The 17,025-nt window shown below is 44.9% G+C and overlaps 1 protein-coding gene across 1 annotated transcript in view; it reads right to left on the bottom strand.

Moving 5' to 3' along the window:
- UVRAG (UV radiation resistance associated) overlaps positions 1-16,621 on the bottom strand; it is an 83,871-nt gene extending 67,250 nt beyond the window's left edge. Inside the window, exons 1-5 of the mRNA XM_081002095.1 lie at positions 16,299-16,621; positions 6,073-6,190; positions 3,040-3,074; positions 1,399-1,560; positions 351-425 (exon numbers count right to left, since the gene is read on the bottom strand). Of these exons, the coding sequence (XP_080858221.1) occupies positions 351-425; positions 1,399-1,560; positions 3,040-3,074; positions 6,073-6,190; positions 16,299-16,376 (468 nt within the window). The 5' untranslated portion in view covers positions 16,377-16,621. The remainder of the gene's footprint in view (positions 1-350; positions 426-1,398; positions 1,561-3,039; positions 3,075-6,072; positions 6,191-16,298) is intronic.
- Positions 16,622-17,025: the final 404 nt, after the last annotated feature.

The following is a 17,025-nucleotide window of genomic DNA, read 5'->3' as shown; positions in this document are numbered from 1 at the left end:
ACACCCGTTCCGTTTTACCGTATGTCTGTTTCAGAAACAATATCGTAAAAGCCAGTTTTTGTAAGGTCACGAATTTAAGCCGCACTTTAACTTTTCACGGTCGGATTTTGGGAAAAAAGTGAAGCTTATATTAAGGCCAATACGGTATTCAGCTCTCTGAGCTGTCACCCAGAGAGGCTGCTGTTATATTCATGCCAAACCACCAGACTTATTTTTTAATGGTAACTGAGGTGGTCTTCCCTAGAGGGATTACTATGTAGGTTCCAATCTGTGGTTTACCTGTAGCTCCCATGTGAAAAATTGAAGCCTATATACAATACTAATGACATATACAATATATGTATCCTTACCTTTTGTTCGTATGAGGCTCCATAATAGCCATCGTTCAGCCCAAAAATAATTTCATTTGGGCTACGCGCATGTATCTGTTAATTAAAAGTGTCATAGATTCAGTGAACTTGATTTTGAATTTCATTAGTTCTCCTAGCAGTTAAGGTAACATTCATTACAGGAATAATCAGTATAGAGACTTCCTTCAATTATCCAAGGTCACCATCTGCCCAACAGAGGAAAGGAATGTGGAATATGGTCCCAGGCATTCACTTCCCAGACCAAATGTCAGAAAATGCAAACACAGAAGCAAGTATTGTGGCAACTTAAAAGACTAAAAAGAAATAAGAATAAGTTTTCCTGGATCCGAGCCTACTTCACAAAAGTTAAATCCAAAAAACTAAACTAAAAAGGTTAGTCTCAAAAGAAGATACAAAATGAAACAAAATAAACACATTTGACTTCCAATTAGACTCATTGTGTTATTATTTCTACTATGCTTTCTTTTTCCTTTCCCCCCTTCCTCTCCCCCCCCCTTCCTCTTTTTTCTTTTTTGTGCCTCCTTTCTTGGTCTTTCTCGCTTTGATTTGTTAAGAAAGAGATAAAAGCGTAATACGAAAACTTCAGTAAGTTAAAAGTGATGTTGTCTAATTTTTCTATTAATATTTATATATTGTTAAAATTGGTTAATTGTAATGAATTGATGTAGCAATTACTGTGGGTTTTTCCTTTGTTATTGTTGAATTCTAAATAAAGTATTATTCTTTTTTTAAAAAAAGAAGAAGATACCAAACACTGCAGTAATCATGAAAGCTGTTCTTTTGAAACCTGACAAATTGTAAAATTACTGAACCATGAGTAGTCGACCATTCACCAGTGCGGAGGGTCAGTTGTCAAGATGAGCAACAGAATCTCACTGTCCCATTACAATTTTGTCCGGCATTTACTAACTTTGTCCTTAAAATGATACTTAAGAGATCTGTTGAGATAGCCCAACAAGAACAGATGTCGGCTGAAACTTTCTCTAACTAGCCAACCCATGGTAAAAGCAGCATGTTCTTATTTTACCTGCTGGCCCACATATCTGAGTCCATCGAGATTGACCTTCCACTCTATCAGCAGCTGATGGGTGTCATTCTTGCCGCCCCATATCCTCACCACAAAGCAGGAAACGGACGTATCGAGGCGATCGGGCATAAGACCAAAGTCAAGACTTCGCCATGTTGGGTTCTGTTGTTGCAAAATGAGAGAGACAGCTACAGTATCCTGAAAATGTTCAGGGTTTTACCTGACCATGCATTAAGCTGCCTTATACCAAGACAGACCGACCGTTGATTCATTTAGTCCAATGCTTTTAAAAGAACGTGCTCTATCTAGCAGCCCCAACACAGCCGTGCAACGGCGCCTATGAAAGTTTCCAGTGCCCATGAAGTTTCTGCACTCCACACACACACAGACACACAAAACTCTCTAGTTTTCTACAATAAGACAGGCCCTAGAGCAGAAAGCGAACAGGGAGGGGAAATGCTCTGAAAGGAACAGATTAAGGTGGCTGAAGAGGAGGGAACAGATGGGCAGGGGAGGGAAAGGGAAGGCAGGAACAAACAACCCCAGGAAAAGAAGGAAGGGAACTCTCTGTGTATGTGTGTGTGTGTGTGTGTGCGCGCGCGCGCTCGTGTGTGTGTCTGTATGTATTTGCTTGCTTGATTTTCTTCTATTGAGCCTATTTTGTGTTTGTTTTGGTTTTTCCCCTGAATACAGTGGTACCTCAGGTTACATACACTTCAGATTACATACGCTTCAGGTTACAGACTCCGCTAACCCAGAAATAGTGCTTCAGGTTAAGAACTTTGCTTCAGAATGAGAACAGAAATCGCTCCAGCGGCACGGCGGCAGCAGGAGGCCCCATTAGCTAAAGTGGTGCTTCAAGTTAAGAACAGTTTCAGGTTAAGAATGGACCTCCGGAACGAATTAAGTACTTAATCCGAGGTACCACTGTACAGTCATACCTCGGGTTGCGAACGTGATCCGTGCGGGAGGCATGATGGCAACCTGCAGTGCCGTGTCTGCGCACGCGCGTGACGCAATTCCATGCTTCTGCGAACGCGCATGACATCATTTTGCACTTCTGCGGATGTGCCGAAACCAGAAAGTAACCTGTTCCGGTACTTCTGGGTTCGGCACGGTCCGCAACCCGAAAATGCGCAACCTACAGCGTTCATAACCCAAGGTATGACTGTAAAGGTGGTGAATTGGATGTGATTGGCTGGTAGGCAGGATCCTGGGTTCCCCCACTCTTGGTGGGACACTCCAATTGGTGAACAGGGCCTATCAATCCTTTGACATCACTGATATTCATGCTATAAAGGAAAATCTAAGGCCAGCTAAGAGAAGAGATTGTCAGAAGATCACTCCTTGCAGCATGCACAGTCACCAAACATTTATTGCAAGTTTTAACAGTGTTTTAAACTCTGACCAGAAGCAGCTCTGTGTTTACATGACAGGAAACAAAGCCTCGTTCAGCTGCCCTAAAAAAACTAATGCCAGTCTCCGGTTTAACGCAGCGACGCACACAGCTTGCCAACTTGCACATAATGCCAAATGGAAACATTGAGACAGTTTGAACAATGTTTCACTCAAATATCTAGACATTTTGGAGAAAAGATTAATCTGGAACTTTGCTGAAGCCTCACAGTGAAGGCAACTTACCAGAGAATTCTTTATCACTTCACTCTTATAAAATTCTAGAAAAGGAAACAAAATTAAAGAGAGCGTTAGAGGTCAGACTGTGCAGGTCTGGGATACAGAGCAGATACTTATGCTATGGAAAAAGATTTTCACATTTGTACGAAAGGTAACTCGCATACCAAAAAAATTATTTCATTCTAGGGAGAAACTTGATAAGGATTCATTCAAAATAATAATGAAGGACCCTTATGGAAAATTAGCTGCCCCGACCATGAACAAGGGGAACATGGTGCCAGGGGAATGGGAAGCACAGGTGGCCACAAAATCCATCACTGCCACATCATGATGGCACCAAAAAGGGAAAGGAAATGGCTGAACACAGTGTAAACAGACAAACCTGCAGGATTCAATGTGGACGGGGAAGGGGGCATTAGCAGCCTAAGTGAGAGTCCGCTTTTACAAATATATTTGTAAAAGAGCTACAGGAGCTACAAATGCCAAGGTTTAAAATAAAAAAAAATTAGGCGTGCACGCACAGAGCACTGGAATTAGGTTCATTTTAGGTCTACTGAACTACAAACTTAAATACTACTGCAGAACAGTTGCTTGGCTTTTATTCCAGAAGGCAGGCAGTGCCTCAAAGAAGAATGTTCATTTGCTTCAGCCAGGCGTTAGTTTAAGCTAAAATTATTTGGCTACTAGGAACAAAAGCCCCTACCCGCTTTTGTCACATTCTTTTTTTTGTAATGTGAGGAAACAGATTAAACCTGCAAACCTATACACATTTACCTAGGAGAAATGCCCATTTAACACAGTGGGACTGTGTTAAGAGTAAATATGGATAAGGGCAGTTCTGCTGAATGAGACCAGAGGCCTCTCTAGTCCTGCATTCTGTTCTCACAGTGGCCACGAAAAAGGGCAACAGATGTCTCCCGCTTGTGCAGGCCAGCTATGTATTCAGGAGCATACTGTCTCCGATGCTGGAGGTAATATAAAGCCATCGTAACGAGCAGCATAGGATTGTTTTCTAAGGAACCAGAAGTTAGAGTGAGTGCATGGCCAAGATATGATCTTTCAGGTCCAACACTCTACACCATACTACCGTATTTTTCGCTCTATAAGACGCACCAGACCACAAGACGCACCTAGTTTTTGGAGGAGGAAAACAAGAAAAAAAATATTCTGAATCTCAGAAGCCAGAACAGCAAGAGGGATCGCTGCGCAGTGAAAGCAGCAATCCCTCTTGCTGTTCTGGCTTCTGGGATAGCTGCACTCGCTCCATAAGACGCACACACATTTCCCCTTACTTTTTAGGAGGGAAAAAGTGAGTTGTATAGAGCAAAAAATATGGTATTTTACCACATGCCTACTTGGGGGAATGGAAAAATCTGCAAAAATAAATATAAAAATGGGAGTTTATAATGAAACAAGTGAGCCTGACACTACTATGCAAAACGTACACAGTTTATACTTTTTCGGAGCAAAACTTTTACATTTTCATTGTGCAGAAACTGAATCTTTTCAACTCCAAATATAAGCATGCTACATTATTGTATTTTAGGAAGGGGGGAATCAAATTTATCCAAAATGTCAAACGATGACATTGCAACGTATTCGACAAATACTGCTTAAAGTAAGCATTCCAAGAGGAACGGTCCCTGGAATGATTTCCTAGCTTCACTTCAGTATTGTTTTTGAAGCTTTGAAAAAAGTAGCTCCTCCACCCTGAATTGAAAAGATTGTTCGGGAAGAGTCTCTTTAAAAGGACAAACTGCTAGGGTTCCTGCCTCGACAGCTCCAGTCTCTTATCTTTCGGTTCTTCAATGTGAGAGCTGGTGTAAGTGGGAATACTTAGGCCTCAATCCTGCCACAGAATCCAGCGGCAAAGACTACGAACGCAAGGACTGAGGTCATATTCTGGATTCTTAATGGTAGTTCAAAGCTTAGCTACCATGGAGATAAGCACCTTAGAAAAATATTAAGAAAGACTGGGCAGAGTCTGGGGACAGGTCAGAGGCACAGGGGTGGCACGGTATAAATTCTTTGTGTCCACAGCTGCCAGGAAAGCGAATTGCAGCTGCCTGCAACAGCTTGATGAACTTTCATCTACTTGCCAGTATACAGAGGCAGGGACATCAGACCACAGAAACAGGAGATGTAAACACCCAAAGACATCGTACACTAAGCGGTAAAAGGACATCTGTTAATCCTTTTGTAGCTACTACTGTGGCTGTTGAGAGCGATCAAGCTATAAGGTTTCTTGGGGATTAGTAAAACGGACTTGGGTTGCAAAGTACAGAATTCAATCAGAGCAGAATCTGAAGGATTTCAGTTTTTAAAAAGTTTCTCTTTCCAAGATTAGGAAAGTCTAAAACTTCACTGATCAGGATTCAACACTTCCTATACTTTCTCTAACCCAGACACCATCAACTCCCTATGAACACGTACACACACATAGCAAGACTTATTTTCCCTCCTCCTTTGAATCAGATTTGGCCTTGTGAGACCGAGATTCAAACACTAGCTCTGCCAAGAAGTCACTGGGTGGTCCATAAATGTCAAGCCAAAACTGAACAAGAGATAAGGAACAAGAGATGCTGAAACCAGCCACCCTAAACATCCTTCTCCTGCTCTCCCCTGGCCTGTGACGGACAAAGTATTGTTTTCCTACTGTGGTTTTCCCTCTTTTACTTCCTTGCTTGCCCCTTGCAAGGTGCAATTCATGCTGCAATCATGTCACGTGGACTGATTTGCACCAGCAGACATTACCATGCTATCTAGTTTCAGCCTAAGCATTAACCTAGAGCAGAGCTTTCCAAACTGAGTGTCACGACACGTTAGTGTGTCGGCTGCAGTGTGTAGGTGTGTCATGCGAACGCTCTTTTAAGGGGTTAGTTTAACCTCTGGCTTGTTAGTAAAACTAAATTACTGTGTCGCGAAATGATGCATGTCTTAAAAGTGCGCCACCAACATGAAAAGTTTGGAAAACTGTGATTAGATCATATAAGGACAAAGAAAGAGAGAGAGAAATTATGGGAATTGGCTTACATATACCTTTACATATCTTTGCATTATTACACAAGTGAAGAGTGAAGTAGGTGTCCAGGAGACGATAGCCATTCCTATTAACAATGTTCCGTGCTGCAATGTTCCGCAGGTGACGAAGACGCCGCTGCAAAGAAACATTAACAATTTTTAAAGAATAGAAGTGGCAACATAAGCAAGATAATGAAAATGCACAACATACATTATAACAAAATTAGGACAGTCTTCTTTACATAATTCATTCAACATGTAAAAACTGCATTTTAATCCAATATTCTCCTAACTTCAGCATGTTTCACAGCACCGTACACCTCTTTGATCCCCAATTTTCCCTTAAAGTACTGAAGCACAGGATTTCAACTTCTCACAGGTTTTCAAATTTCTTAGGGTTCCTCAAGAGTGCCACCAACCATACCCAAGTGTTGCCAAACATTCCTTATCAGGGCCAGAAATGATGCGAGTTATAGTGAGGCAATATCAGAAGGGCACCACACTGGCTAACCCTAGACTAGAACATTGTGCCAACTATCAGAGCGGCACTCTCAGCCCCAGTGGACTTGACTTGCTGCACATTTACTGAAAACATTAGCCACCCCTGGGTGCATCTCACAAACCAACACTGAAGTTGAGGTAAGCCAAAGAGCAGAAGAACTATTTTGTCTCTGTTTTCTATGTACACAAGGACGGAACCACCAGGATGTTGCAGAGTAGGGGCTCGTCCACACTTCTAGTTGCACCACCCTTCCCAAGAAAACTCCGTGTTTTACCATGCTAACGGCAGTCCATGGAAAATCTGAATGCCGTTTGTTCTGAATCAGCGGTATAACACGGGTTTTCCCAGAGAAAGCACCGGGAGAACAACAACAAAAAATCCCACTTGAACTTGTGCCTGGACCTGTGCCTAGAAGCACAGCACAGAAGGAAGTCTGCTTGAGCTTTAAGAGGAATTAACAGCTTTTTTCAACAGCACTGTACCACAGTCACTTTCCCCTACCTCCTTCAGCTGTTGTGTTACTCTCCATAGTGGTAGGGAAAGATTAGTGTTTCACACACATCCTTGCACACCTGGTATGATCTGAAAGACGCTGCACACAAATGAGAAGCACAATATGGATAGGAATGCCTTTCCTCTCTGCGGTCTGCGGCCATTGTCTACATATGGCTGCGCTCAACTAGTGACCTACAAGTAACAGAGTCCCGTTTCTCTTTTGACTTTTGCCTGGAGGAACCTCACATAAGCATTGCAAACCCTTTCCGCCCCTCAAGCTTATCCCCTACCTATGCTTCAAGGCTCTCCTTTCAGGGGTTGCCACTTCCTCAAACCATTTCCTGAACTACTCTGTCCTCACTTTCCACCACCAGGTTTCAACGAAGTGTTCCAGAATAACAGAAGGGGGATTACCCAGCTTCAGAGAGCTGGTGGGGTGTACGATCTGCAGAAGGTGAACTCAGAACTCCTATAATCTCATGAAGAGGATTCCAGAAGCAACATATAGGCTTACAAAATAAGTGCTGGAGAAGCTTCTGGGGTATCTTCTTTGGCAATTTGTGCCTTGAAGTATCAGATTCTTCCAGGTATTTCCCCTGTATTGTTCATATTACACTAGAGTCACCATTTGGCAGGCTACGAGGACCTGAAGCTGAAAAGTTAAGACGGAGCGCTTTCTTTGTAATTCAGCCGTAGTAAACACAATGTTCCATCATCTGTAAAATGCAGAGGCTATCAATACAAAAAACTCTTTCTGCACTGGATGGATGCGGATGCCGGACAAGGGAAGCCTGGAGAATATCTGAGCCTGCAATTGATCCATGACTAACACCACATCACAGACTGACATCTTTAAGCCGCCCAAGTTACTGGTTGACAAGCTTTCCCTACCACTCTGACAACTAGCACCATGTAATGTGCCTGAATCAGAAGTCTGACTGGAACAACGCATGGTGAAATTCTACAGGGCACAAATTGTGGTTATCAAATGGCTAAGTAGTACAGCATGGTTTAGCTGCAATTATTATGGAACCTTATCTATCCTGTCTTCTGTTTGATGTGCAAAATGTGATTGCATCTGAAGAAAAACGAATTAACCAGTGTTGCCATGGATATTAATATTCTCAACTGGTCCTTCTTTGCGTGTATTAATTTCATTATGCTTCATACTCCTGATTAATTTTATTGCCTATTAGAATATTTCTAATGTACAGTGCATGCTGAGAATTTGGTATTTTAACCTTAATCTCTTTGTGTGATTTTTCTAAATTAGTTAGAGAAGGTTTGGACATGAGAATTATAGAGCAGATTTACCAACAAAGCCTGAACAGCACTACTACAGCCTACCTCCTTGCTTGTTTGAAGACCTCAATCACTGTTCAAAAAAGTTTTTTTAAATTGTCAAAAACAAGTTTCCAACCCCACAACTTTTAAGGCAACACAATTTGAATATTTAGATCTTCTAGGGATTCAAGCATGCAGAAGTACAGTACACCAACTGGTACCCAGGTTGCTGAAGGTTATGACTGACACCTAAGCTCAACCCCGGCACCTCTTGATTAAACACTATCTGAATGGAAGGAGGGTAGACAGACCAGAATGCACCAACCAAACTCAGGGAAGCTGCTTCTCACTGGCACACAAGGTCCCCATTCCTAAAGGCACAGAGGTTTCCCCATTGCAATCACAAAGAATTCCTGGGCCACAATGCTAAGCTCCCTCTCGTGCTTTTATGTTGTGCCAAAATGTCTTCGTAGTCACTACATAAGAAAGGCAAACATCATGCCACCCAGTTTTACCACTTAATCCTGCAGAGTTGCAGAACTTATTTCCTGGAATTAAGGACAACTGTCTAGACCAACTGAAAATAGCTTTGGTTTAAATGACACTTATTATTGTGCTACTAAACATTCTTGTTGAACATTTTTCGTGGCTTTGTAGAGGTAAGTGAAAGTTTATAATGCAGCTCTGAAAAACTGTAACTGTTACTTTGTACAGTGGTACCTCAGGTTACATACGCTTCAGGTTACATACACTTCAGGTTACAGACTCCACTAACCCAGAAATAGTGCTTCAGGTTAAGAACTTTGCTTCAGAATGAGAACAGAAACCGTGCTCCAGCGGCGCGGCGGCAGCAGGAGGCCCCATTAGCTAAAGTTGTGCTTCAGGTTAAGAACAGTTTCAGGTTAAGTACAGACCTCTGGAACGAATTAAGTACTTAACCTGAGGTACCACTGTATAAGTGTTTGCTGATAAAAGTGCAGTACATTTCGGGTGAATTAACAATCAAAGTTCTCATCATAGTAGCCAACTCCTTCTATTCATGTTTCCTCATGAATTGTGCTAGACAACGACCAGAAGCCTCATACTAGTGTCAAATGTGTTGACTGCTGCAGTATCAGAGTCATGTTGGAGCATTTGCTTTCTCCCCTGGAGAAAGAAGTAAGGAAACCGGCAAAGTCCACTCCAACTCAGCATTCAGAATTCGCTAGGGGGATTTTGCACCTGACTATCGGCAACTTGAGGGACACGGGTAGCGCTGTGGGTTAAACCACAGAGCCTAGGACTTGCCGATCAGAAGGTCAGCGGTTCAAATCCCCGTGATGGGGTGTGCTCCCGTTGCTCGGTCCCTGCTCCTGCCAGCCTAGCAATTCAAAAGCACGTCAAAGTGCAAGTAGATAAATAGGTACCGCTCCGGCGGGAAGGTAAACAGCGTTTCCGTGTGCTGCTCCGGTTCGCCAGAAGCGGCTTAGACCTGCTGGCCACATGACCCGGAAGCTGTACACTGGCTCCCTCGGCCGATAAAGCGAGATGAGCGCCGCAATCCCAGAGTCGGCCACAACTGGACCTAATGGTCAGGGGTCCCTTTACCTTTACCTATCGGCAACTTGTGATGCGGGTGGTGCTGTGGTCTAAACCACTGAGCCTCTTGGGCTTGCAGATCAGAAGGTCAGTGGTTCGAATCCCTGCGACAGGGTGAGCTCCCCTTGTTCAGTCCCAGTTCCTGCCAACCTAGCAGTTCAAAAGCACGTCAAAGTGCAAGTAGATAAATAGGTACCGCTCCAGCAGGAAGGTAAACGGCATTTCCGTGCACTGCTCTGGTTCGCCAGAAGCGGCTTAGTTGTGCTGGCCACATGACCTGGAAAAACTGTCTGAGGACAAACGTCGGCTCCCTTGGCCAGTAAAGCGAGATGAGTGCCGCAATCCCAGAGTCGTTTGCAACTGGACTTAACTGTCAGGGGTCCTTTACCTTTACCTTTTATCAGCAACTTGCAACCAAGTGAAGATGCCCAGGTGCCAGGATGGCACCTGATGTCTCCACCATGAAGGTGCATGGTTCTTGACTGTTTTCACACACTAGCAGCACATCCTGCAGTATTCTATCCATTATATTTTATCTGCACAATCAGAATGAATATCGGGCACTAAAAAGTCGAATTGAAAAATACAACTTTCGAGCTGTCTGGCCCCAAAATGGCAACTAAGCATTCCGTTTTGGCGACTGTAACCCTGGCTTAAGGAGGTATTTGGCACCTAGCTGATATATCTGAGTTTCTAACACGGCCCCAACTATTTCTTTCAAAATCCCAGGGATCTTAACAGACCAGAGGAACAGAAGTACAAATAAGCCCCAACTGGCAGGAAAGTTCAACTCACAGAAGATGCTGCAATTCTAAACTAGGAATGCCAGAACCCTCTCCCCAGAAAGGCGGCAATGTCCACTTTTTGCTTTCAAAAATGCTAACTCCAAGTTGCAGGAACTATCGCAAAATGCAACCCTAAATGAGTGGGGCCTACTTCAGTAGAAGCATGCCTAGGATTGTGCTGCATATTTTCCACATGCAAATATTAGTGAAGTTAATAATAATAATAATAATAATAATAATTTATTATTTGTACCCCACCCATCTGGCAGAGTTAAAGCAAAGACCTTAGCAGGGAAGTGAAAGTGGTATGTGTGGACGTCATACCTACTTTCTACTCATAGAAAAATTAGGAAAGCTGCCTTAGCAGAAAGCTACGAGTTTATTCATATATCCCACAGATTCCAAAAGCCTCCTACACCTTCCTGTGTCAAAAACAGTCCCTTGCCCAGATGCCAAACCACACAATTTTCTCTGTGGCCTACAATGTAGTTTGACAGCTGTCCTCACAAACACCAGAAAACAAAACAAAACAAGTCTGGATATCGTACAATTGTGAGGTTTGAGACAACTATCAATGTGCATAGCTATCCAGGCATAGCTACAAGCTAAGTTTTTTAACAAACCTCCTCTGGTCCAAAACCTGCTAATGGCTTGAAGAAATTTACAGGACTCAAAAGTTAAGTAAGTAAACTGGCCGATTTCCAGCCAAGCAGAAGGCATTTAGAATGAAATCTCATTTCCTGTTAACAGAAAAAATAAAGGGATATGAAAGCTCCCTAGATACAAGAATGCAAAGTTTACTATATTCTTCCATGCACACCAACACTTTCAACATGACATCTTGAAAGTCTTGTTATCCAACAAGCACCAGACAAAAAGGAGGACTTAACAGGTAAAAGTTCTACCCTGTTTTAAAACGATTGGGCTTCTTAAAAAACAACAAAAAACAACAAAGAAATAAAAAAACCCTAACTACCATGTTAAGCAGACAACCACAGTTCCCTGCTCCAACCTGCTGACCCCAAGAATAGAACGCCTATGCCAAAGGATTTTGCAATCCTTGAATAGCCACAACAATATCTGCAGAAAATCACAAAAGTTATGCCTACATCAATTTAGAGATGTCTAGTTCTATAATAGACAGTCATGTAATCCCCACAGATACTCAGAACATGAAATCCATTGCCACGTGCAAGAAACCATGTTCCACCCACAACTGGAAAAAAAACCAAAAATAAGTAGCTCTGCAAGCAGTATTCTCTATCCCATTACCTGTACTGGTTTTTACATAACAGGCAACACTTTCCCTTTCAGATATCAGTTTGAAATGTTGAGGCAGTGCAGAAAGCTAACTTGTTTGAGTGCAAGAACAACTCACGGTCCATAGTTGCAGCTGATGGAGATCTCAAATATTTACACTGTTGTATATTTACACTGTTGTATCTGCCTTTGAAGTCAGCATATTTCAGTGTTGTGTGTAGTATAGTGGTGTTGCAATTACTGTATAAGTACTTTTGTTCAGTTTGTACAGCAGAGCATAAAATTTAGGAGTCTTAAGCGTTCTCAGAACCAAGTTAGCATGGGCTGGCTGATTACAGCATGGCTACCACACGTGAAGATGAATGTGTGAACAAACCTTAGAGATCCATCTTGTGCTCAAACGACATTTGATGGCGATGACTTGTGATCACTTCAACCAGAACTAAGAGAAAGCAACCGTGGAATGGGTTGTTTTTAAGTAGAAATGCATGACGTCTGTCAAACAAGCATCCGAAAGCAGCTCTGCAACTTCTGAGCAATCAACTGACAGCAGCGTGACTGCTCCCAACATTTTTACTGAAATCCTTCCAAGGGGAATTGCAGCTATAGGGATGATTTGTTCCACTAGGCTCCCTAGTCACAGCCAATAGGAAAACAAAGATTTGTAAGAACCTCATTACCTCTTAAGATTCAGAAGTTCACATTCATTTTAATATAAAGACACATCTAATGCTTCACTGCTTATAGTAATGTTTGTTGCTTGGCAGTGTAAACAAAATGTAATCCAAGTAAGCATCAAGGTTAATATGCTAATGGCTAATTGGGGACGTTATGTTATTCTCAATTCCTTATGCTGTTTATAACTATTTCCTGCCCCAGAAATTCCAGCTTTTTCTTAATCGTTAGAACTAGATATTAACCAAGCAGCTATTGAGTGGGGTGTTAAGGGAGGGGTAGTGCCACTGGTGGGGGACATGTTGGGCTCCTTCTGGGGTTGTCCACCTTTGGTCCCCACCCAGCACCCAGCTCTCACCTGTGGCTCCTAGAAGCCGCCAGCATGTGACAGTGGCCACACCCAAGAAACGGCTTCGACTGGCCCACTAAACCAAGTGAGGGTAAGCCAATGGGTCTCAAACTTTCAGTGAGTTTGGGACTTCCCCTTCATGAGAAGACAGGCTCCAACAAATTGAGCAGACAAGACCAATGGTGGGTGAAGAAGGTGGTTTCTGCACACACTGCAGAAGGAAGTGAGGGGCAGCTGGGGTTCATCAGCCTGGGAAGGTAGCTTATCTAGAAGAAGGAAAACTATTATCCTAATCCTCTGCTAGCTGCCTTGCAGGTTATCTTCAGGAGAAGAAAAGGCTAAGGAGTAAACCCTACACAAATCCAGAGTGAAGCCTCTAAGATAGCTGGATGGCGCCAGAAGGAGGCCCAATGTTTTGCTGACGCCAAACATCTTGCTCTGCTCTGGGCCACATCAGCAAGGTAGGCTTTGTCATCTGGGCAGCCCAGGACCTCCATACATACTGCCGAGGCTTGCAGCCCAGGGAACTAACTTTGGTGCTGTTTTGGTGGTTTCACCCCCAGAGGCGCACTCCATCGTCACTCAAGACAGATCGATGCCAACAACCGATTGCCACAAAAATAGAGCTCATAAATAATAAGCAATAGGCAGGGAGATACTAGAGGTGCTGCATCTGAAAGCAAAACTCAAGCAGCTAACATACACCTGACTTAAAAAGGTAAAGGGACCCCTGACCATTAGGTCCAGTCGTGGCCGACTCTGGGGTTGCAGCGCTCATCTCGCTTTATTGGCCGAGGGAGCCGGTGTACAGCTTCCGGGTCATGTGGCTAGCATGACTAAGCCGCTTCTGGCGAACCAGAGCAGCGCACAGAAACGCCGTTTACCTTCCCACCAGAGTGGTACCTATTTATCTACTTGCACTTTGACGCCAGCCCCAAAGAGCAGGTCCAAAGGAACCTGAAGCCTGGAGAGCAAGAGGGGTCGGTGCACGGCACCTTGTTTTAGAGCGGGAAAACAAGAGGGGGGAAATTCTCCCCCTCTCTGCGCAGCGCCTCCTGCCGCTTCGCTGAAGGGGCGCTGGGCAGAGAGGGGGAGAATTTTTTTTTCTTGTTCTCCCCCCTCTAAAACAAGGTGCGTCCTGTGGTGCGAAAAATACGGTAACACTGGCCAGGGCTGAAAGACACTGGTATCCAGAAAAACCTAGAGAGAAACAGGTTCCTCACCCAAGCTTTCAGTGAAATCCTTGCAACTGTGGAGTAGGTAAGGGAAGAAAGTGGGATCAATCACAGAGTAAGTTGACCAGTATCTACTTCCTCTCTTGGCAAACATTTAATGGTACAAATGCAGTCTCAAAGCATGCATGAAGGCACCAAGTGGCAGATTCTATTTCACAAAGCATGTTCCAAACAACAGAATGGAAAAAAAGATATCTTTAGTCTGCCAACTGAATACATGTCAAGAGGACGGCACTGATCACCGAGCCCTTCCACCATTGATTGAAGCAGAACTTCAAAAAGATAGCTGAAAGTAGCTGAGCTTTGAAGCTACAAACACACTATGCTATATTTAGGTAAGCCATCAAACAGAAGAACTGCAGATTTGCTTAAGCTCCGTGTCCCTTTCCAAACAAGCTTCACAGTACCACACAAGTCACATCAACAAGATCTTCACAAAAACATCCGTCAAGTAAACAAGAGGGAGGAGGAAGAATGTTAGAGTAAAGGGAGAAAAAAATGTCTCTCCTCTCATTTCCTTTATAATCAGGTAATTTTGGTTAAGAAAAAAATGTTTCACTTGAAGGAGGGCAGGAGAGCAGCATGGTAAAAGAACATGCATCACCCAAACGAATGGCATTTTCATAACAAACTACCTATTGAGAGGCAAAATACCTCCTTAAGGTATTCAATAATAAAGAAGCCCTACATGAAAATAGGAAGCTTCCTCATACCAAGTCAGACCATTGGGTCCATCTAGTTGTCCATGGGGGTTACAAAGAGTCGGACACGACTAAACGACTAAACAACAACAAGTTGTCCACATCGACTGGCAGCAGCTCTGCCATGGGTTTAAACTGGGTACTTCTGCACGCAAACCAGATGTTCTACTAGCAGGCTACACCCAATGTTTCAGAAGCTGAGGTGGGTGGGATACATAGACAATGTTTTCATATGTAATTTGCTTCATCTCCCCTTGTCATACAGAACACTTTAAGTTTACTTCCTGCCCCCGCCCTGGTCCTCCACTTCTAAATGCTTTCCATTTCATGTTCTCTTTTAGATTGCAAGCCTTAGGATAGGAATCACCTTATTTCTGATTGTTGAAAACCAGTCTGGGAGGCTTTTATGACTGCAAAGAAGTTAGCAGAAGCAGTATCAACAAATGTGTGGTGCAAGTGCAGCCTCCATTCATCCCAGCCTTATTTTCTTCACCCTACAATGCTGGAACAAATTAATCTCCAATGGAAGGGCTGCACACCATTTAGTACAAAGGTACCTCGGGTTACATATGCTTCAGGTTACATACGCTTCAGGTTGCAGACTCCGCTAACCCAGAAATAGTACCTCGGGTTAAGAACTTTGCTTTAAGAAATCGTGCTCCAGTAGCGCAGCAGCAACAGGAGGCCCCATTAGCTAAAGTGGTGCTTCAGGTTAAGAACAGTTTCAGGTTAAGTACGGGCCTCCGGAACGAATTAAGTACTTAACCCAAGGTACCACTGTACATAGGTAGGCAAAAAAGGCCCGGGGGCCGCATCCGGCCCAATCGCCTTCTAAATCCGGCCTGTGGACAGTTCAGGAATCAGTGTGTTCTTACATGAGTAGAATGTGTCCTTTTATTTAAAATGCATCTCTGGGTGATTTGTGGAGCATAGGAATTCGTTCATTTTCCCCCCTTCAAAATATAGTCCGGCCCCTCACAAGGTCTGAGGGACGGCGGACCGGCCCCCTGCTGAAAACCTTTGCTGACCCCTAATTTAGTACTTGGGACCACTAGATTTGCAAGAGTTGGAAGGGATCCCAAGAGCCATCAAGCCCCAAACCCCTGCAATGCAGAAACCTATTGCCCAAAGCAGGGTTATAAACCCGTGGTTATGAACCCGTGGCCGTGGGATGAAGACTTTCCTGCTCTGCCGACTGAAGCCCAGCCACCCTTGGCTTTCCGTGCGGGCGAGTCGCTCTCGCCAGCTTCCTTGCAAGGCTGCTAAGCCCTTCTCCCCAAACCGGAGCCCATTAACCTCTTCCTGCCCGGTGCACATGCCATGAAGGGGGGCGGGACACGCAACCCCCCTCTTCCCTCCCCACCCCAGGCGGCGACCCACCTGCTGAGAGGGCAGCTCGGCATGCAGGGCGCGGGAGGCCGGGCCCGGCGGGGGGAGGACGGCGGCGGTCTGGCTCATGCTGGCGGGGCGCGGGGGGCGTCCCGGCGGGAGCGGCCTTCGCGCCTGCGCATTGAGCCCCCTCCCTCAGGGTCCTCGCCGCCACCTTCGGGCACGGAAGGGTTAACGACGACGGCGGGGGGCGGGGAACGGTCGCCGACGCCTCACCGGCCTCCTCAACCGCCCGAGACCGACAGCTCGCTGCCTCACGGAGCCATGTTCCTGCCCCGCACCGCTGGGCGAGAAGGGAACCGCGGAGGAAGACGCCGACGGAGGCACGCCGCCCGCCGATTGGCTCAAGCGGGAGGAGGGGAGGGGCTCCGGCTCGCCACGCCGCGCTCTCATTGGCCCGCAGCAACGTCGATCCAAGCCGACGTCCGCGACGCCGCTGTTTGTATGCGGGGCTTTGAAGGGGGGAAACGCCGCCTCTGTCAAAAAGCCCTGAGAGCCGCGAAGTCAGAGCCCGAAGCTCATTGGTCGGCGGGCTCGGGAAGGGGCGGGACCGAAGGCTTAAGAAGCCATTCGCGATAGGACGGCGGGGGTACGTGGTGAAAGACGGTTAAGCCAACGGCGTTCCGGACTGGGGTGAGGGGGGGCGGAATGGAATAGGAGGGGCGGGGAAAGATGCATCACGTGCTCTATGTTTTGTCACGTGACAAAAGCAGGGCAG

Source organism: Podarcis pityusensis, assembly GCF_964106645.2.
Source record: "Podarcis pityusensis genome assembly, chromosome: 4".
Taxonomy (NCBI): Eukaryota; Metazoa; Chordata; class Lepidosauria; order Squamata; family Lacertidae; genus Podarcis; species Podarcis pityusensis.
This window is presented reverse-complemented; position numbering and strand designations above follow the sequence as displayed.